Source organism: Malaclemys terrapin, chromosome 22, assembly GCF_027887155.1.
Source record: "Malaclemys terrapin pileata isolate rMalTer1 chromosome 22, rMalTer1.hap1, whole genome shotgun sequence".
NCBI classification, from domain to species: domain Eukaryota; kingdom Metazoa; phylum Chordata; order Testudines; family Emydidae; genus Malaclemys; species Malaclemys terrapin.
The window spans coordinates 4767100-4789741 of NC_071526.1; the positions used below are offsets into that span (position 1 = coordinate 4767100).

Genomic DNA, 22642 nt, shown 5'->3' on the forward strand with positions numbered 1-22642 from the left:
AATTACCTGAACGGTTAAAAATTTACACCTTATTTCCAGTCTGGGTTTGGTTAGATTCACCTTCCAACCACAGGTGTCGGCTTCCTCCTTTCCCCGGGAGTGTTCAACCCCTGCTCAGCCCCACGCCCCGCCCCCACTCCACCCCTTCTCCCAAGGCCCCACCCCCACTCCCATCTCTTCCTGCCCCCGCTCTGCCTCTTCCCACCCCCACATCCCTGCCCCGCCTCTTCCCACCCAGTTCTGCTCTCTCCCCCGAGCACACCTCATCCCCACTCCTCCCGCTCCCTCCCAGCACCTCCTGCATTCTGCGGCACAGCTGACCGTGGTGGGTGGGAGGTGCTGGGAGGGTGGAGGAAGGGGAGCTGGCTGCTGGTGGGTGCAAAGCACCCACTAACTTTTTTCCATGGGTGCTCCAGGGCTGGAGCACCCACGGAGTCGGCACAGAAGCTTCCAGCCATGGGATCTTGTTATACGTTTGCTAAACTGAAAAGCCCATTATCAAGTATTTGTTCCTCGTGCTGGTACTGATAGACCATGATCAAGTCACCCTGAACCTTCTCTTTGTTAAGCTAAATAGATGGAGCTCCTTGAGTCTAGCACTGTAAGGCAGGTTTTCTAATCCTTTAATCGTTCTCGCGGCTCTTCTCTGAACCCTCTCCAGTTTATCAACATCCTTCCTGACTTGTGGGCACCAGTTCTGGACGCAGTGTTCGAGCAGCAGTCACACCAGAGCCAATTACAGAGGTAAAATACCTCTCTTCTCGCACTCTAGAGTCCTGTTCTCGCATCCAAGGATTACATTAGTCTTTTGGCCACAGCATCGCACTGGGAAGCTCATGTCCAGCTCAGCATCCACCCCCAAGTCTCCTCTCGGAGGAACTGCTTCCCGGGTTACACAGCAAGTCTGTAATAGAGCCAGGAATTGAACCTAGAACTCCGCAGTCCCTGGCTAGCATCATAACCACAAGACCATCCTTGGGCGCACTGCAGCCTCTGGACCTGATGCTGGTCTCATGCTGATCAAATATTGCAATAATTCCATTGCAATCAATGGCGTTAAACCAGAATGAGGTCAAAGTCTGGCCCCGGGTGCCTTAGGGCACTAGTGGTAGCACGGAGGATGGAAGCACTAGTGTGGACTAGCTGCCAGTGTTTTCACCACCATGTGGTCCAACTCTGCTCCGAGCAGGTGAACAGTGCTAGACTCCCAGCCTGCTACACCAGGGCTCCCCCAGGAGCTGCCCCAAGTGGGAAAGACCAGAGCTGACACAGCCTAGCTGGGCATGGGCATGCTTTATGAGTTCTATTACCATTTGCTCCCAACCACACTGGCTGCTCAAACTATAACGGGCTTCTGCATGGCAATTTGCTTTGTATAGATAATTATCCCTAGCTTTTCTCATCTGTAGATCCCAAAGTGCTTTACAAAGAGTTCAGTATCGTTACCTCCATTTTACAGATGGAGAAACTGAGGCACGGAACTGTCAAGTGATTTGCCCACAATCAGCTAGCAGGCCGGTGGCAGAGCCAGGGATAGACCCCAGGCCTCGAGTCTCAGTACAGTGCCCTAGCCACCAGGCCATACTGCCCCCACTGCATGAGGCTTAAATGTTGGTGGCTGCAATCTTCTACTTTCACCTATTTGGACCGTGTCTGCGCTGGATTCCCAGGCTGCCAGCACCACCGGGGCCTGAGTGCAGAGCAAACAGAGTCTGAATACTGGCTTGAGAGGATACCTGAAACTGACTCTGTGATGCTGGCAGGCCGGACGCCAGCTCTTGCCCAGGCTGCAGGCATTCTTAACCTTTACTGCAGCCTGCCCCCCTTTGGTTCTCAAAATCTATGTTCTCGCAGCCCTTATCCAAAATCGGTGAAGTAGGTCAGTTCTTTAACCTACATATATCATAACTATAGAATGAAAGAGAGAAAATAAATATACACCTCTACCTCGATATAACGCTGTCCTCGGGAGCCAAAAAATCTTACCGCGTTATAGGTGAAACCGCGTTATATTGAACTTGTTTTGATCCACCGGAGTGTGGAGCCCCACCCCCCGGGGCGCTGCTTTACTGAGTTATATCCGAATTCGTGTTATATCGGGTCACGTTATATCGAGGTAGAGGTGTATAATTCTAATTTGGCAGTAAAATTAAGAATACATGAAAAATTACACACTTAATTTGTTTAATTTGTGTTTTCGATGATTTACCTTCTAAAAAAATCTGGCATGTCTCGCACCCCCAGAAAGGGGATCTCGCACCCCCAGGGGGTGCGTACACCCCAGGTTAAGAACCACTGCACTAAGAACAAACAACCTCGTAGCTGGAGACCAGCACAGGTCACCTGTATGTTCGTTTTGCTCAAAGCAGGTATTAGTCTCCTAAGAATGTATTCAGTGTTTAGACTCTGTGAAATACTTGTCAATTGCTGCCTGCGTTGATCTCCCTTGTAATGTCTGGATTCCAGGCTATAAGAAAACACATACGTTTTGGTTGATAACTTTAAAAAATGTTTGCCCTGAACTTGTGAACTCAGGCACCGGAATCATCACCCTGCCCACCCAGAAGGGCTATTGATATCAAACGGCCCATAGAGAATCCTCACCACACGAAGGCTTGGTTAACGGCCCTATCGCACTGGGAAACGCTACCTGCAAGGAAGCTCCTCTGTCGGCTTGGAAGCTGAATGAAGAAAATAAAAACAAAGCCACAGGGAAATTTTTCATCTTTTTGGCTGTTTAAACTCTAAAGGGCCAGAGGCTCTAACCTGAAACCAAAGATCTCCAGGTCTGACTCGTGGGCCTGCCCTGAAAGACACTTTGAATTGACAGATCACTACAACTCTGTCACTCTTTGGATTTAGATGGGAACTCGTTGGTTTGTGTATGTTTGCTTGTTTTAACCTGTAAATAACTCTCGTATTCCTTTTTCCTAGTTAATAAACCTTTAGGTAGTTTATTACAGGATTGGCTACAGGCCTTGTCTTGGTGTAAGATCCAGGGCACCAACTGATCTGGGGGTAAGTGACTGGCCTCTTGGGACTGAAAGCAACCTGAACCTGGTGTGTTTTTTTGGGTAAGTGACCATTTATCACTAAGTCCAGTTTGTCTGGGTGACAAGCTAGACACGAGAGTCTAAGGGGACTGTCTGTGACTCCATGGTAAGACAGCTGTGGTAATCCAGGAGATCACATTGGGTACTGGCTTGGTGAAATCTAATTCCAGAACACACCACTCGTTTGGGGTGTCTGCCCTGTTTTTAACACTTTGTCCTGTGGTAGGCACTCAGAGTCATGAGCCACTCCAGACAGCATGACAGCCTCTAGTGTGATGTGGGAGGTGGAAGTACTGTCTTGTTCAGGTTACACAATCGAAGAGGCCTCCCGGAGATGTGTGTGTATACGTTATATGACAAGCTGCACACAGAAAAAAGGGCATGTGAGGTTAAGTCATGGGGGGAATGTTACAGGAATTGAAAGTTGATTTAAATTTTAGCATTTTTGTGGGGCAAAAGCGAACTTGTAGAACCCCTAGCATGACAGACTGGCTGCTGCTTGACGGGGCTGGGAAAGGAAGTTCTCCTCTTTGGAGTTTCTTTGCAGGGTCGCACGCTTCTGTGCTTACCTGGGCTGGGCTCCGTTACCCAACCTTTCAGATTACAGACATGCTTTACCTGCCTAGTTTTAAACGTCTCGTTATATAGAAGTGACTATTCCAATATTCACCCAGATCAACAGGGTTCTTCCTATTGGTGCCTGAAACTTTGGAACCAGTCCAAGTGATGTTCAAGCGTAATCACATTAGACAGAGAAATGCCTCCTGGAGCGGATGGTGAGGCCTCACGTCACTCGGTCAGTACCTCATTAAACCAGCAGTGTGACCCTGCATGCACACAGGAAGAGCTAAAGTTGCGTGTTGATCCTTACGTTAACTTTCCTATTTCCTGGCTTTTTGAATGCTGCATTGTGCAACTTGATTGCTCTCTGAATGTGGCTCATTTGTAGGAACTTTCTAAGGGTTTGTTTTTTAAAGTAGGAAAGAGACAAGAGGATTTAAGAAAAAAGCAAAATTAAAAAAAAAAAAAAAAAAAGCATTAGTGTCTGTTATCTATGAATCCCTAAGCAGTGATCACTACCCCATCTGAAAGGAAGCTAACACGAGCAGTAGGTCCTTCTTAGGACAGCATGTCCACGAAGAAAAGATTAAGTTACCATGGAGGAGAAAGGTACCACCCTTCATTGACTGTCATATGCTCAAAACTACTGAGAGACGCGAGGGAACCAAAAAATGACCTTGTCATAGAATATCAGAGTTGGAAGGGACCTCAAGAGGTCATCTAGTCCAATCCCCTGCTCAAAGCAGAACCAATTCCCAGCTAAATCATCCCAGCCAGGGCTTTGTCAAGCCGGGCCTTAAAAACCTCCAAGGAAGGAGACTCCACCACCTCCCTAGGTAACGCATTCCAGTGTTTCACCACCCTCCTAGTGAAATAGTTTTTCCTGATATCCAACCTGGACCTCCCCCACTGCAACTTGAGACCATTGCTCCTTGTTCTGTCATCTGCCACCACTGAGAACAGCCGAGCTCCATCCTCTTTGGAACCCCCCTTCAGGTAGTTGAAAGCAGCTATCAAATCCCCCCTCATTCTTCTCTTCTGGAGACTAAACAATCCCAGTTCCCTCAGCCTCTCCTCATAAGTCATGTGCTCCAGACCCCTAATCATTTTTGTTACCCTCCGCTGGACTCTTTCCAATTTTTCCACATCCTTCTTGTAGTGTGGGGCCCCAAACTGGACACAGTACTCCAGATGAGGCCTCACCAATTGTCTTTTAAGACATAATCAAGAGCTGAACATCAAGACAAGTATGAGGAATGAAAAGTCACTACTGTAATTTTGAAGTTAAGGGTGTTTAAGGTTGTCAAGTTCTGTCCCAGATCAGAGACCAAAACGCGGCCATGTTCACAACCTAAATGGCTAAGGAACATCTCTCCCCTGTATACGTCATACATGATTTGCCCAGTGCCCATAACTTTGGCAAATCAAAACCACTTTTCTTCCAAATCAAGGCCATACTCTAATACTAACAGATGGCTCTTATACAGCGCTCATCATCCATAGAGCTAAAAAAAAGTTGAGTATTATACCCCTTTTACAGATTGGGAAATCGAGGCAGAGAGAGATTAAGTGATTTGCCCAAGTGGGAAAACCAGGAATAGACCCTGTCCACTGGACCATGCTACTTCTCACCATTTCCAGGCCAAATTTCAATTTTAAAATGTCATCCAGTTTTCCTATAGTTTAAATGGGTTAAAAAAAAGTTGTGTTTTTTTTTAAGACAGTAACACAAATATTGTTTCTCCCACTTTCTGCTTCAAAAGTGACTAGTCTCACTCTCTTTTGGTCAGAGATTAGCCATGGAAAATTTCAGTCCTAAAACTGCATGTTTTGGAGAATTATGAGTCTCTGAAAACAAGGGGCTAGAAGAGAAACTATTTTCCACCCTTCACCCTAGTGGACACTCCTGCTCCTGCTGTGTGATGTGGGCACAGTACAACCTTACTCAGGGATTGCATGACACATCCAAGTAATGTTACATCCATATTTGGGGATAAAAACAGTCAGGAAACCAGTATGTTAGCATTGGTGTAACTGAATTACAACATAACTGCTGCTGGTAACACCCTCCCATCAGTTCCCCGCACAGAACGTCACACCATGTGATACTGCCAAGGCGAGGCCCTGGAACAGTAACAAAGCAAATAGCCCTGATATGCCCACAAGTGGGACAATAGCCGGACCATACATCAATAAGGATCAATAGTTCCATCAATAAGGACAACCTAAAACGGAAAGATTAGGGCTTGTGTCTTTTTTTTTTTAATGATGTACAGAACTGGCTACAGTTTCACTTCCTTTGTGACGTAATGCTACTAATCCCCCAGGCATCTACAGAGTAACAGGAAAAACAGGATTGACGCCATCTGAATTTCTAACGTAACAACTAAGCAGAACCCACCCACCCACACGAGAAAGGGAAAAAAACTATTTTCAGACTTTTTTTTGTATCTAATTAAAAAGCAAAAATGGAATAAACCCACTTTTGCCGCACTTCACAGGTCACCAGAATTAAAAATTATGCAAACGTCAAATCAGAGAATCATCTAATATTGCCAGAGATCTTCCGACACTTGACCATACAGTCCACCTGCTCACTGAGAATTTACTTACTTAGACACACAAAGGTCTCAGTTCTCAGAAGAACAGGGGTTTTGAGTGCCAGATATAAGACCCCTTAGAAGGGGCAAGAACTCAGAATTTTCTGAAAATGAGATATCCTTAAGGTATCAAATTGGGCACCAATAATTGTTAGTCAATTTGGAACATGTTGGCCAGAGTTTATCCTGAGCTAGGGTGACCAGATAGCAACTGTGAAAAAACGGGACGGGGTGGGGGGTAATAGGTACCTATATAAGAAAAAGTCCCCCAAAATGGGACTGTCCCTATGAAAATGGGACATCTGGTCACCCTATCCTGAGCCTACAACGTTTTTGAACTGATCCCTATAACCAGCCAGTGAGAAGGAGCTCACATTAGCGAAATGCCTCTCCCTGGAAATGACATTGGGGGGGAGGGATAGCTCAGTGGTTTGAGCATTGGCCTGCTAAACCCAGGGTTGTGAGTTCAATCCTTGAGGGGGCCATTTAGGGATCTAGGGCAAAAATCTGTCTGGGGATTAGTCCTGCTTTGAGCAGGGGGTTGGACTAGATGACCTCCTGAGGTCCCTTCCAACCCTAATATTCTATGTCTTCTATGTCTTCTAGTAGGCTCCATGTCTAGTTGGCAGCCGGTATCAAGCAGAGTGCCCCAAGGGTCGGTCCTGGGGCCAGTTTTGTTCAATATCTTCATTAATGATCTGGAGGATGGCGTGGATTGCACCTTCAGCAAGTGTTAGGGTTACCATATCTCATAAATAAAAAAAGAGGACCCTCCACGGGCCCTGGCCCCGCCCATTTCCCCACCCCTAGCCCCGCCCCAACTCCACCCCTCCCCCGCCCTAACTCCGCCCCCTCCTCCCTCCCACTCCCAGCCAGGGGGAAAGGGCTGCCCCAGAGCTACCGGCTTCAGGGTTTGCCGGGCAGCCCCCAGACCCTGCGCCCCCAGCCGGTGCTTCCCCAGCGCAGCTGGAGCCCGGGAGGGGAAGCGCCCAGCTGGGGGCGCAGGGTCTGGAGGCTGCCCGGCAAACCGTGAAGCCGGTAGTGCTCGGGCTTTGGGCAGCCCCCTTGCCTCCGGACCCTGTGCCCCCAGCCAGGCACTTCCCCTCCCGGGCTCCGGCGGCGCAGGGTCCGGAGGCATGGGGGCTGCCCAAAGCCGGTAGCGCGCGGGCAGCCCGGCTCTTAAACAGAGCCGAAGAGTCGGGGAGGAGCAGAGCCGCCATTTTCCCGGACATGTTTGGCTTTTTGGCAATTCCCCCCGGATGGGGGTTTGACTGCCCTAAAGCCGGACATGTCCGGGAAAAAGAGGACGTATGGTAACCCTAGCAAGTGTACAAATGACACTAAACTGGGAGGAGTGGTAGATACGCTGGAGGGTAGGGATAGGATACAGAGGGACCTAGACAAATTAGAGAATTGGTCCAAAAGAAATCTGATGAGGTTCAACAAGGACAAGTGCAGAGTCCTGCACTTAGGACATAAGAATCCCATGCACTGCTACAGACTAGGGACCGAGTGGCTAGGCAGCAGTTCTGCAGAAAAGGACATGGGGATTACAGTGGATGAGAAGCTGGATACGAGTCAACAGTGTGCCCTTGTTGCCAAAAAGGCGAACAGCATTTTGGGCTATATAAGTAGGAGCATTGCCAGCAGATCGAGGGACGTGATCATTCCCCTCTATTCGACATTGGTGAGGCCTCATCTGGAGTACTGTGTCCAGTTTTGGGCCCCACATTACAAGGAGGATGTGGAAAAATTGGAAAGAGTCCAGCAGAGGGCAACAAAAATGACTAGGGAGCGGGAGCACGTGACTTATGAGGAGAGGCTGAGGGAACTGGGATTATTTAGTCTGCAGAAGAGAAGAATGAGAGGGGATTTGATAGCTGCTTTCAACTACCTGAAAGGGGGTTCCTAAGAGGATGGATCTAGACTGTTCTCAGTGGTACCCAGATGACAGAACAAGGAGTAATGGTCTCAAGTTGCAGTGGCAGAGGTTTAGGTTGGATATTAGGAAAAACTTTTTCACTAGGAGGGTGGTGAAGCACTGGAATGGGTTACCTAGGGAGGTGATGGAATCTCCTTCCTTAGAGGTTTTTAAGGTCAGGCTTGACAAAGCTCTGGCTGGGATGATTTAGCTGGGGATTGGTCCTTTTTTGAGCAGGGGGTGGGACTAGATGACCTCCTGAGGTCCCTTCCAACCATGACATTCTATGATTCTAGGACAGCATCACTACACTGAACATATAAAAGATATGTTCAGTTCAGCTCTGTTGTGATCATTTGTGGGGAGAAAGATGCAAATTAATGTTTGCTGAACTGAAACACAGGCTGGGGGAAGGTCAATTGCTTCCAATTTTTAAATAGCTATTGTTTGTTTTTGATGATGCAAACATCGGGAAACTTACAATTTATGCAAGAAAGTATTTCAAACAAAGCAATGCTACTTTATTTCACTTCTTAGTAATTTCCTTGGGTATTTTCTGATGTATTACTACTGACTAATGTAGGTCCTGATCCAGCAATGTCCTTAAGCACATGCTTATCTTTAAGCACAAGTAGTCCTGTTCATTTCAACCCCAAGATTTATTTTTTGTTTGTTTTAAAACGTATAGGGCCTAACAAAATATGAGATCTTTATTATTTTTAATTTGGGCTTCCTTTTTATTTGTGCTCTGAGCCTTTAGAGCACACTTGATTCACATTTTCAGGCTTTTCTCCACAACTGTGAGAGCTAGATACTTACTTTTCATTTTTAAATGAAAGCTGGGGTTCTCGTGCAATGACTTTTCAAGCATCTGGGGCTTCCCGCTAACCAAAACAATCACAAGAGTGCAAGACCGAAGTTAAGCACGTGCTTCAGTGCTTTGCTGGGTTGGGGCCATAAGCAGTTTGGGTAGTGCTTGGGCAGCAGGATGTTAAATGTATGGATTGTTATTGATTCCAAAAGGAAGTGTACTGGGAGCAAACTCTAATTAAAAATACAGCTGTTTTGAGTTCCTTGCTACATTTTTGTTATCCTCAAGGGAAAAAAAATACATCCACAATATTCTTGGAGAGTGTTCCAAACAATAGAGAGTCAAAAATACACAAGATTTTCCAAGAGGTGGGTCAGTAGCATATGCTCAAACCCTGCAAAGAACTCTTCTTCAGAGATGTTTCAAGGGGACCAGGAAACACCACCACATAGCTTATGCCCAAGAGTTCTGCCTACGTAACGGAGCATAACAATGCACAAATTAGTCTTCAGGTTTAATGTGAAAAATGGTTTTGAAACATGTTACCAGTCTGTCTTTAAAATCCACGTACCAGCACATCTATGGAGAAATGCTAAAAGGTTCTATGATCTCGTATACGCCCACCCTGCATGGGTGTGAACTTATGGGGGACGGGGTGCTGGTGAAATCAAGCAGATTTTATACCCGGGTGAAGGAGGATCTAATTAAGTAAAACCCAGTTGGTACAAGTGTCAGAATTTAGTGGTTCAGCTCGAGAGAGAGCAGCAGCTGAATAAATTGTTTCTTAAGTGAACCCAGCTGCAAAGTCACTCAGCTTTGTGGATCATCTGAGAGCAGACGGAGACTTTTAAAGGCGTTAACGCCAGGACGTCTAGAGATTTGTTATTTTAAAATAGAATCTCTACCCAGTCAAGCTTTACCTCTCCATTCAGCTCACTTCCCCCATACTAGCAGGGCAGAAGTAGCAAAATAAATACAGCTGGCTTCATTTCAGCAGACCGCCCCCAGAGCAAGCTGGTGGTGGGGAATGTCTCTAGCTAGAAAGCTATTCCATGTGGGGGAAGGGGAGTCACAGACACCTACAACATGAACAGGCTGTGGCATGCTGCGCGAGAGAGACTCTTTCAGGGTAAAGGCCCAAGTCCTGCTCACTGTACTCACACAAGTAGCCCAACTGAAGTCCAGCAAGATCCGACTCCGAGGTTTCATCTTCACTGTTAGCGACCCCACTGTAAAAACCTAGTGGAGTCTTACCATGAAGCAGGTGAGGTCATCCGCAGGCCAGGCAGGTATAGTGCTGACCTCGCGGACGGCGCTACAGGTGTGTAGCCTCCACTAGGATTTTACAGCAGGATAGCCAACACTGGGTAAGTTATCCCACAGCAACACACTCTTTAGTGGAGAGAGAACAGGAGTACTTGTGGCACCTTAGAGACTAACAAATTTATTAGAGCATAAGCTTTCATGGACTACAGCCCACTTCTTCGGATGCCTGAGTATGGAGCTAAGAGTGCTGTCCAGGCTACTATCAGCACCAGACTACAGGGCAATGTAGTCACACGCCTGGGAGACATTACTCCTGACAGCAAAGCTACATTCACAGCCGAGACTGTACTTTCGTTCCCATTTCCAGCGGATCAGTTTCAAACAAAAGAACTTCTGGGCTGAAAGTTTATGTAGCTGTTTCTTATTTTTGGATCGCCCAGAAACAGTGATTTTCAGTCAAAAAAGTGATTTGCCGTCTTCTCGCTACAGAATGTGTGATTTACTAAGCTTGAAAAAGAAAAGTTGTTTAAATAAAGAAGTTGCACAAAGGAATTTAACATGTGACACATGTGCCAGACATTACTTTCCTTACAGACCAAAGCGTGCTCTGATCTATAAACATTTATTTCAGTGGCCTCTCATGTTCTTCTTTTTAAAACCAGTAAGAAATTAAATTACCCCCTCTCCCAAAAGTGCAGCATTACAGCCAAGAACCAACAGGCACAACAGCCAGGAAACTCCAGTTATAGTTCTCATACTGAATTTAAAAGGTGACCTGCAAAATATTAATAATGTGGTTGGCAAAGGCGTAACATTTAACATCTACAAGAATGTAAACAAGGGGATAATGTTCCAGCGGTTGAGTATAGCAGAACTTTGCATATCCCGAGTAGTGAGTCTAATTTTAAATTCTCTGCCAGGACTATTCACTACCTATTGGTTAAATGCTGGGTGCTCTATAGCAGTGGTTCTCAACCCGGGGGACATGTAGCCCTAGGAGTACGCAGAGCTCTTCCAGGGGGTCCATCAACTCATCTAGATATTTACCTAGTTTTACAACAGGCTACATAAAAAGCACTACCGAAGTCAGTACAAACTAAACTTTCATACATAATGACTTGTTTATATTGCTCTGTATGCTATACACTGCAATGCACGTACAATATTTATATTCCAATTGATTTATTTTATAATTATATGGTAAAAAAGAGAAACTAAGCAATTGTTCAGTTATAGTGGGCTGGGACACTTTTGTATTTTTATGTCTGATTTTGTAAGTAAGTAGTTTTTAAGTGAGGTGAAACTTGCGGGCAGGCAAGACAACGACTTCTGAAAGGGGTGCCGTCGTCTGGAAAGGTTGAGAGCCCCTGCTTTATAGTGTTGCATTAACAGTTTTTTTGTATTAAATATCTGTAATCTCCAGTGTAATTGATTCCCTGATCACTGTGGTCTTTTTGATATCTTACCATCGCTTTCCTAGTTCTCAGAGCAGGCTACTGCATTTAAGATAGAACATAAGAACAGCCATACTGAATGAGACCAACCGTCCATCTCGTCCAGTATCCTGCCTTCCAACAATGGCCAGATGCTTCAGAGGGAATGAACAGAACAGGCAATCATCAAGTGATCCATGTCATCTACCCTCAGCTTCTGACAAACAGAGGCTAGCAACACTCAGAGCATGGGGTGGCATCCCTGCCCATCCTAGCTAATAACCATTGATGGACCTTTCCTCCGGGAACTTATCTAGTTCCATTCTCGTACGTGCTTGGAATTTAAAAACTTTCTAGACAGAAGCAGTTTGGCCATGACCACTTCACCTGAGCCTGCTGAACCGACTCATGACAGACCTCTCTCCTCCCCTGCCCTTTTCGATCATTTTTCTTCCACCGCTCACCAGTGCATCCTCCAGAAGCCCGGGAGGAAGGGTTGCTTTAGGAAGACAAAAATGAAACTGAGCAGCGAATGTGTTTGGTCATATCACGGTACCAGACACTGGGGGCCAAATTCTGCTGCACTGTGTAAATGGCTCCAAAATAGACTCACTGCTGTGTGCTCAGATATCACAGTATAGGACTAGATCCCAATTGGTAAGAGGATCACCCTCCACATGGATTATTCCCACTAGCAGCACAGATCACCTGTGCCAGGGAGGCTGCGTCATTCCTGTCACTTGGTGCGGGCCCTGCATGCATAACCGTAAGAGAACAGATCCTCAGCTGGTGTCAACTGCCACAGCTCCACTGAAGCCAACGGAAATACCACCATTTATGCTAGCTGCGGATCTGCCACAGTGACCACCACCCCAGCTTCCAGGCTGCCCCCTAGAATGACCCTCTGGCTTTTGGGGGAGAAAACCAGAATTAGGGTTGCAAACTGCCAAAACATGCTCTCGGACTATAGACTGTTTATCTGGCACTTACAGACGTGCACACAGAATTTGTGCAGCTAGAGTCGGCTATACATTTCCTATCTAAGGGCTCCAAACATTATTCAAAAATCATACAAACTGTGAGCTTTAAACGCCCTAAAGCAGAAGGCTGCAGGCCACTTGTTGCAACTGCCTTTGGAGCATTGAGTCAGGTTGTGAAACCATCTCAGTTCCAGCCAGTATCAGCCACCTGATACTGCTCTCAGTTGTGTTGCAATAATTACTAGGCCTGGTGGCTACAAGTAGGCCCCGGTGATCCTGTTCTGAAGTTAATTTACATTGGCCTCCTTCCAACAGGTGATCACGTAGAGGTGTGTTTGGAGGAAAACAAACTGGTGTTTAAACTTCCATCTTGGGTGGGTCCCTTTAATGACATCTTGGTGCTTTCACACACAAGGAGGGTGTGTCTATTGCAAAGGCACATGTGATTCAATGAGAGAGAAGATTCAGGGCACATACACCAGCGGTTCTCAAACTGGGGGGTCGGAACCCCGCAGGGGGTTGCGAGGTTATTACATGGGGGGGTCGCGAGCTGTCAGCCTCCACCCCAAACCCCGCTTTGCCTCCAGCATTTATAATGGTGTTAAATACATAAAAAAGTGTTTTTGGGGGGGTCACACTCAGAGGCTTGCTATATGAAAGGTGTCACCAGGACAAAAGTTTGAGAACCACTGACATACACCCTTGAAAAGCTGTCTCAAGTCCCAATTATACATAGATTTTGTATATTATATATATGTGTGTGTGTGTGTTTTCAAGCTCCTAAGCATTTTCACACAACTACTGTGCCTATCATAGACAGGACTAAAGCGCTGGAAACATTTGACTGGGAAGATAGACCATGCCACTGAAAAGTTGGATCAGATGACAGTGTTGCTAAAGAAAACTCCCAAACAACATTACCCCAAAAGTTTAGAAGACCTTCCCACGCATTAAAATTACACATGGCCCAGTCTGAATGAAAACTAAAAACTGATCAAGCCCTGGCATTTAATAGACACGCATTACTTATTTTAACTTGATCTAACTAAAATACCTACATTAAAGAAAAAAAACTAGTAATGGTTGGGGATTCTTTTTGGCTATCTGAGCAGTGGAAGGGAGTTTTCCCTTTTAAGAGTTCTTTACTTTCTGTTGTGAAGAATTTATGCTAGTGCCACATTTATCCATGTCGCGTCTGATCCCGCAATGAGTGCTCAGTCTTGTGTTCGCGGGATTGGGTCCTGATTCCTTACACCTCACGGTTGTATTTGTCTTAACAAAATCTGCAATTTTGTTTTCAAATGTCAACACGTAAAAACATGACACTGCTGCTTTAAGCCACAAAGCCACCCAGCCTTTCTCGATGAAGAACTCCCTTGAGGTTTGTCTCATAAACAGTCACAAAAGATGCATGCCACAAACACAAGCAATTTCTGGCGTTGAAAGAACAAGAAACAGATTTCATGCGAGTTACTCTAACTGGCTATACAGTCCACCCTCATTGTGTGTGTGCGTGTGTGTGCGTGTGCGTGTGCGTGTGCGTGTGTGTGTGTGTGCGTGTGTGTGCGTGTGTGTGTGTGTGCGTGTGTGTGCGTGTGTAGGCAAGCTTTGAGTAACGACTAACTAGTCGCTTTAACTATAAGCCATATAAAAGTTCTGTATTATTTTACACACTCGGGTTTTTAAGTTTAGGGAGATCAGGGAGAATCCAAAATTTGCAAAGAATTTGTAGATAGGAAATTAAATATCACGATCAAGCTTTGAAATAAATATTTTAGACACTTTAGAACTATTTAGAGACACAAAAAGGCTCCCATACACGTTTCATGTTGCACAATATACGGTGCTACACTGACTTCCTCCTGAAGTTTCAGGAGGTTGGAAAGTGACTAAGGAATTACAGCGACTGAAGCATTGTGTCTAGAAGAGAAGCGGAGAACACGGTCATGTAGTAAAGAAAGAAAAGGATCAAGCTTTCAAATGGCTCTTTATATTTACACAGAACAAAAAGCAACTCAAGCGCGGGGCACAGCCAGCGAGGCGCGGGGCACAAGGCTTAGCAGGCGAGAGTCAAGTTCAGGGGGAAGAGAAGAACAAGTCTGAGCCCCTGCACACAGGCAGCTCGCCGCCCTCGGGAACCCATGGATCTCGGAGGGAAAGAAAGGCGCAGACGGCGAGAGACAATCTGCCGGGGAAAGGGGGACGGGGAGAAACAGAGATCGAAGAGGGGATGGAGGAAGAGAGGCAGCGGGGCGGAGGGAGGGGAGCAGAGCCAGGGTCCCGGAGAAGGGACGCAGGAGCCCCGGGGCATGCCGAGAGGGCGCTGCCCGGGCAGGGGCACTCACGCAGCTGAGCAGGGAGCAGACCCCCAGGCAGGCCCCCATGGCGCAGGACGCTCCGGGCGCAGGCGGCTCGCAGGGTTACAATGTTCCCGGCGCTCGGCTCGTTCCGCCGGGCCCCGCCCGCCGAGCACCTGGCTGGCCGGGCGGAGTCACGCCTGGGCCGGGCGCCGCTGGGGGCAGCACCGTTCCGCAGCGACTCACGGCGCCAGCAGCCTCCAGGGCCCCGCCCGGGGCTCGCCGCTGTGCCAGGGGCTGGGGCGCGCAGTGTCACCCCCTCGGCCCCTCTTCTCGCTGCCCAGGGCCTCGGGGATGGTGCATGTGGCCGCAAAGAAGTCAGTGATGGATGGGGTTAGCCAAAGGGCAGGGTCACTGGTCACTGGGGTGCATTGCGGTGTGAATCCGGGGCACACCCGCCCATGTCTATACCGCAGGAGAGTCACTCTGATGTGTCCGACCTAGGCATATGAGGGACCTCTACCCTGCAGTGAAACCCCCACAGCTGGCCTGGGTCACCTCACTCCGCCCAGGGCACAGAGGTGTAAAAAATACAGCGTGGACGCTCCCTGCTCAGGGGGTCTCAGCACCCAGGCTCCAGTCCAAACCCAGACCTCTACACTGTGATTTTATAGCCCTGGAGCCAGTGTCCTGGGAGCCCAAGTCAGCTGACCTAGGCCAGCCCGTGTGTTTTATTGCAGTGTAGACATACTCTGAGTGCCCCCACTCAGAGATGTTGATAATGTAGGTAACCTAAATTGCTTCCACTATAAATCAGTTCCTTAAAATCTAGCCCTAAATCTCTCCCAAGCCTCAGTTTCCCCATAAGTACAATGGGGAAAATACCTCAGAGGGGTGTTAAAAGGCTTCACTGGTTAATGTTTATGAAGTGCTGCTGTTAAGGTGTTTAGGACTATGTCAGTCTTAAGTTCTGGTGTGTTATGAGTGGGTTAAAATGCATTGGAGCTGGTGGGCGGAAGAGCTGCCTTTAATCCAGGATAAATGTAAGAAGCAATTGAATTCCTTCATGGAATAGGTAGCTGAAATAATCGGGGCCCCTGCCCAAAACAAAGCCATGTGCAAGGCTAGACTGGGATCCGAGCTAGGCAGCCCAAGGGGGTTCCACTGTGATCTGCTAACAAGCGCTGGGGCAGGGGATTGATTGGATTGGAGCAGTGTGTCTGTGTGTGAGAGAAAGAAAGAGAAGCAGCAAGAAGCAACACAGAAACAGACCCAGAGAAGGAGCAGAATGCTAAGGAATAAACAGAACAAGTACAGGGACCATGGCTCATAGAAAAAACCTAGAGAGAAAACTTTGGGGCTGAGTGCTAGCTGAAAAGTGGCGTGGGACTCTGAACAAAGAAACCATCTTCTGTTTAATTCCTATTGTGTTCAGGAAAACAGGTCTTTGCACATTCTTTGTAAATAAACAAGATTGCATCAGAGAAATACCTGATTCATATCACCCATTTCTCCTCCTAATGAAAACAACCGGCAGGGCCTCCAAAATTGGCAAACTGCTCAGATCAAAAAGGAGTAACAGTTGCTATGATGATGAGGTTGTTAGGTGAGCCAATCAAATGCAGATTTCCACATTCTCCTCCATACTGCTAGGAAAGCAATGAAAGTACACGGAGAAACTCTAGGATGCGGAAACCCTGTAAGATATGGTTGTATAACTGATCCATGGGAAAATTCTCCCAAGGTAAGAACAGGCAGAGTCCTAAAGAAATGAGATTGCTGGGGATCAATGTAATCTAGGAAGATGGTTTTCCCATCTCCCTGTACAGTAGAATTAATTTCTTAGAGATCCAAATGTGGCCACGACGTGTCCCAATGTATCTAAACAGCTTTAACCACAGGAGTATGAGTTTCATGTGGCCTCTGCAGCTGAAAAAAAAAAAATCAATGAAAAACTATCAATGAACAGCTCTCCTCCATGGATGGCCACAGCCCAGGAGAACATTTCTCTGGCCTGCCAAACAGACCAGGAATGCAACGAAACAGCCAAAACTATATCCTGGGGGACTGGATGGGGAATGTGGAGAACCAGCATATAAAATGCGAAACCTCAGGGACCTGTGGATTTTCATAGGAATTTCCAGTATGGATAAGACCTGAGGTCCATTCAGTTCAGCATCTTCTCTCCAACACTGGCCAGTCTCCGCCCTGTGCCTTAGTTTTCCCATCTGTGAAATGACGCTAATGATTCTGATGTCCTTTGTAAAGTGCTTTGAGATCTATGGATAAAAAGTACTGTATAAGAGCTAGATGTTATTAGTCAGCTGTGGGATAATCAGTCCCCTATGAAGGTCTCATCCTAGTCCCTATTATACTAGAAATCTAGTAAATATTGCACACAAATAGAGATACAGCATCTCTTTGGATAGGTTCTGCATAAGCCTGAGCATAAACTAAACTGCAAATTCTGAAGCTTTTTACTTCTATTCTTTTGTTCAGACTCCAAGCCATCAAAGAGGTTTATTGTTGCTGTGTAAGCAACTGAAGTACAGGGTGCTGTTCATTATTTGTTTTGCGAACAAACCATTTTATTCACCTGATTATAGACTTTACAGACAAACTTTAGACACTCATCTTCTAAATTCTTGGCCTCAGCTTTTAACTGCCCCTCTTACCCAGCACAAGGGCTTGAAAAGTTTCCATTTAAAAGGGTTTTAAAACCCTATTAAGTGTATTCCATGAAATCAATTCCCTGCAGTCCCTGTTATCAGAGGAGTGGAATCCACTATATTTATATGGCAGGTGTTTTACCCTTTTCCTGCACTGCCTGTGTTCATATTAGCTCTTATGTCAGGTGCAGATGCTAAGATTCCCACCATTCGATGATGATTCCCACTGACAATTGCTTTTTCAGATCTGTCAGTTACCCAGTTTTCAATCCATTTAACATGTGCTTAATTGATACTATATCATGCTAATTTCTGTAATTAGAATGTCACGTGGCAGTAATTCAAACACCTTAGAAAAATTTAAGTATGTTACATCTACACAGTGACCTTTATCAGCCAAAATGGTGATCTCAAAGAATGCAATCAGGTTTGTTTGACAAGACTATGTTCATAGAACCACATTGACTGGCATTAATTCTATCCCTCTCCTTTCATTCTTTACTAGATCTTTGTCTGTTCAGGTTGTAAACTCTTCAGGGACCATCTCTCATGGCCTGTCTGTACAGCACCTAGCACAATGGGGCCCTAGTCTGGGTTAGGGCCTCTAGTTGCTACTGCATTCAAACAGTAATAAGAAGAAGCTGGGGTGGTTTGAAGCTGGGGGTCCTTTGTTAGGGAACTGGAAGCCCTATAAGCAAGTTCCTATTCCCAAGGATCTGGTGTAGTGTCTGCCTTACCTGATATTGGTGAATAATGAGCAGGTGTCAAAATGCGGGTAGGACCAATGGCTTCAGAGCAACCGGGAATAATGGGGGCGGGGGGCTGATTCTGACAGTGCTAAACCCCGAGAAGCGCTGGGAGGAAAATGCAGCCTCTGCTAATGGTGACTAATGAGAGTCATTCCAAGCAAGCTGGAAAACTGCTTTGTGCGAAAGAAAACCTAGGAGCAGGGTAACAATGCTGCAGTGTCTGGTGTTGGCTGATTAACAAAGAAGACGACTCCAGAGTAATCTGCAAAATGAAATTATAAAAATCTCACCTGAGGCAACGGATACATCTGAAGGTAAAAGCAGGGTGTTAAATGAGGCAGTATGTCCTAGTGGCTAGAGCACTGGACTGGGACTCTGCCACTGGCCAGCTGGGTGGCCTTGGGCATGTCAAGTCACTGCTCTGTGCCTCAGTTTCCCCACCTGTAAAAAGAGGATAATGATGGTGACCTCCTTTGAAAAGCACTTTGAGACCTACTGATGAAAAGGGCTATAAGCTGTTGAAATGCTAAACTGCAGCTTTCCCTTGAACTGGAGAGGAGAATCTGCGGCTTAAAAAAAAAAATCACAGAGCTCAGAGATGGAAGAGAGAGAAACCATCTAGTCCACGTCTCTGCCAAAGCAGCACTGTTCCCTATTGCACATTTACCAAACTAGATACGTACCCAGCCCTTATTGCCTTCCTGCTGAGCATTGCCCAGTGCCTATGAGAGAGGAGGGTTTTACTAACCCCACTGTCTAGATAGGAAACTGAGAGACAAAGTAACTTCCCTACGGTCTTACAGTAACTCAGGGCAAAGTCAGGAATTCAGCTCAGGTCTCCTGCATTGCAAGCCACTGTGAAAGCCCCCCTTGTCCTGCAGTCTTATTGAAAAATGGTTCTTCCGCCCCTTTCCTCCAGGCGACCATTCCACGCCCTGACAAATCTCACTGCCAGGACTGTTTGCATGTTCATTATCTTAACTTTTCCCTTTCTTGGTTCCCCGCATAGCTCCTAGTTACACCCTCTCACACTAGCCAGAATAACTCTTCTCCCTACTTGGCGTTCACACCCTTCAGGTCCTAGGTGGCTTTTAACATTGCCCAATCACCTCCCCTCACTGCCCCCGCCCCTGCCCCTGCCCCTCCTGTAACCACCTTGTTGCATAGCCAAGCTAGGCATGGATTTCTCCTCATAACCAGTCCCTTCACCACTGCCCCATATAATCTGTGTTGCTTTTCTCCAAACTCCCTCCATCAGTGTCTTCTGGCAGAGAGATGCCCAGACATAACTGATTACCCCTGTTTGTCTAGTTCAGCACTGCTCCGGCAGGAGTTGTGCTCCGGCCTGGGGCTCCCTTGACCTTGGTGAGGGGGTTCTCATCTGCCTAGAAGGAAACAGCTTAACTGTTACTGTCCCCCACTCAGTAACGCTGCGTCCCCAGGTGGGTCAGCAGCCGGAGGGATTTTACCTGGGACCTGTGAAATCACAGGGGTGGTGAAAGGGCCCTAAGGGAGTTATGCACCCAGCTGTCATTGTGTTTCCATGGGATTTGAGGTTCCTGATTCCCCTAGGTTCCTTAGGATACTGAAAAATCCCATTGTAGAGCCAGATTTTCAAAAGCACTCAGCAGCTCCCACTGGGACACTGAAAGTACAGCCCTTTAAGTTAGGTGCCTAGAGGGGAGCAGTGGGGTCATTCACTATGGGGCGGGAAGGGCAGCAGTTGTTCCCACAACCTTGGTTTGCTCCCTCCACCTCCCCACCCCCAACTTTTAGGCTGCGGCTGCCGATTTGGCCCAGCTGCCTCAAACCTCTCCGTCCTACCCCAGCACGCTAACCGGCAGGCCGTACCGTGGGACACGCATGCACCCTGTTCTGCAGCTTCCAAAAGGCGGGCGTTTCCGCTAACATTCAGCCTACATTTTCCTTCGTTTGCATCTAGGACCGTGCTGAACAGTTCCTCTGTCTCCTCACAGTGAGTAGTGTCTTACTCGTGGCGTTTGGTGCTACTCAGTGGCTCAAATACATCCCTCTGAAGAGGACCAGCCCAAGGAACTGCTTAGCACAACGCCTCCAAAGCGGTGCCTAGTCCTCGTGCGGGCTCTCTGCACTGCGGGGAATTTCACCCTCCGTTGGCCTGATTTTCAGAGGTGCTGAGCACCCCCAGCTCCATCCAAAGTCAATGAGAGCTGCGGGTGCCCAGGCATGGGAGTAAGGGTGACAGGATCTGACCCCGAAGCCAGAGGGGAGGGGGCAGCTTTCTGCAGAGCTGTGGGGCCTCACGAACCCTCCCTTTTCGATGCCCCATTCCCATGTTCCATTTGCTTTCTGGGAGCGAATTTGTCAGTCAAACCAAGTCTCTGACGCCCTAAATCTGGCTGGCTGGGAAAGTTCTCTCAGCTGCAGTGTCTTGTTGCTCATTTGCACTCCTCAGCTGTTCAGGTGGTTGCTGAGCTAAATTTAAACCCACCAAACCATTTCCTGTGCAAAGTCTCTCGAAACTATTCAGGCTCAGGGACCTAAAGTGCGGCCACTTCTTCAAGGCAAAGGCAGATGAACAACACAGCCCTGAGTGAAGCCCCGTGAATTGTCCCCAGCTAAGGTGGGCTGGTCTCACCTAAAACCCTCTGTCTCCATGCTCCTCCTCTTAGATCTGACAGATCCCTCTGGGTCCTCACGCCTCGTTTATGTGGGTAGTGTGTTGACTCTGGGGGCTTGTCTACACTGACATTGCTACACTGCTCCGCTGCAGCAGATCTGCCATAGCAAGACACTACCTGCCCTGACAGCAGCAGGGTTTCTCCCGCTGGCGTAGGTAATCCGCCTCCTCACGAGGCGGTAGCTAGGTTGACTGAAGAATTCTACCATTATCCTAGTGCTGTCTGCACGGGGATTTAGGTCTGCTTAATTACTCCACTCGGGTGTGGATTTTTCACACCGTTGACCCAGGTAGTTAAACCAACCTAATTTTCTAGTGTAGGCCAGGCCTGAGTTCCTACGAAATTCAGAAACTCTGCAGTTTAGTTCCTTTCAATGAGTCAGTCTTTGCCATCTGGAACATCTTTCCACCCTATCAACTCCTTGGGACACGTCCTCCCCCTTCCCCTGCCCCCTTGTCTCTTCCTCCGCTGGTATCTACCCTTTCACTCTGGAACTCGGTTATTTATCCCCTGGGAAGCCCTTTTGTGTGCATGGAGTATGAAAGATATTATGCAAAATGAAGCAGGCTGGAAGAAGGCCTGATTCAGATGGCAAACTAGCAACACGACTTTGGGAGTGAAGACTGACTGTGATGAATTTGCCCTTTGTTAGGCAGTGCACCCAAATCAACGATACATGAGATTTTGGGCTGTGCATCCAGAGAAGCCTGGAGGATCTATAGGACCAAGGGTTTCTGACATTACGTAAGTCACTAGACAAGAGAATGAGTCTGCTTCTGGCAAAAAGCACAAGTCTGGTCACAAGAAAAATGCTGAGACAGAGACAGAAGTGTTGAGTGCGGATGAGTTACACATAAAGACCCGCCAGCCCTTGCCACTGTAAATTAGAGAAAAGGAGACAAAGATGCCATGGAGACGTGAAAGGAAAGGGCTGGCCTGAGGCCAAGGAGCTCTCGGAGATGTTAGGAAGAGGTCATGGACCAAAGGTGAAGGAGGGAGCAGTATCCAGGCAATGCTACTGGAATGTCTTTCCCTATAGGCTGGTTGGGGTCTCAATGGAGCAAGCTATCCAAAGAGAGCACAGTTCCAGGGGGAGGGAGTATTTGAGGGTCCCCTAGAAGAGGGGGCAGTCGTGCAGGGCAGCAGGCACTGGCTCTGCTGGGGGAGTTCAGGTGCTGTAGATTTGTGATCCCTGCATTTGTAAAGAGAGCAGCTAGTCGTTTTTTGCATTGTCCTGTTTCTTTCTTCCTATCATAGGGGGCCTGATTCTGATCTCCCTGACACTAGGGGATCAGCATTGTAACTCCAGGGACCTAAGTGGAGTCACTCCTGATTTACACCAGGGTCAGTGTGCTCAGGATCGGGCCCACACATAAGTAGCAATGGCTTTGTTGTCAGGTCTTGTACACACTCATCCTTTCCCAGCCTGACTGCACCAGCTTTCGGGGCGGTCTCTCAGGAGGCCTTGGCATGACTAACTGACGATGCAGAGTCCTAATTGTGTAACACTAATGTCACCAGATTTGCCCGTTACTTTGGGGTACGCTCATTTATTAGGGTTACTCTTCTGGGGGCGCGGGGAATTCTGTAATTCTATCAATGATCTGTTTGTGTCACGTGTGTTTTCATATGGAGCTCTGTT

At 47.3% G+C, this 22642-nt stretch overlaps 1 protein-coding gene across 1 annotated transcript in view; it reads right to left on the minus strand.

Moving 5' to 3' along the window:
- Positions 1 to 15083, minus strand: part of SERINC2 (serine incorporator 2) — a 30945-nt gene extending 15862 nt beyond the window's left edge. Inside the window, exon 1 of the mRNA XM_054011812.1 lies at positions 14971 to 15083. Coding sequence (XP_053867787.1) covers positions 14971 to 15009 — 39 coding nt within the window. The 5' untranslated portion in view covers positions 15010 to 15083. The remainder of the gene's footprint in view (positions 1 to 14970) is intronic.
- Positions 15084 to 22642: the final 7559 nt, after the last annotated feature.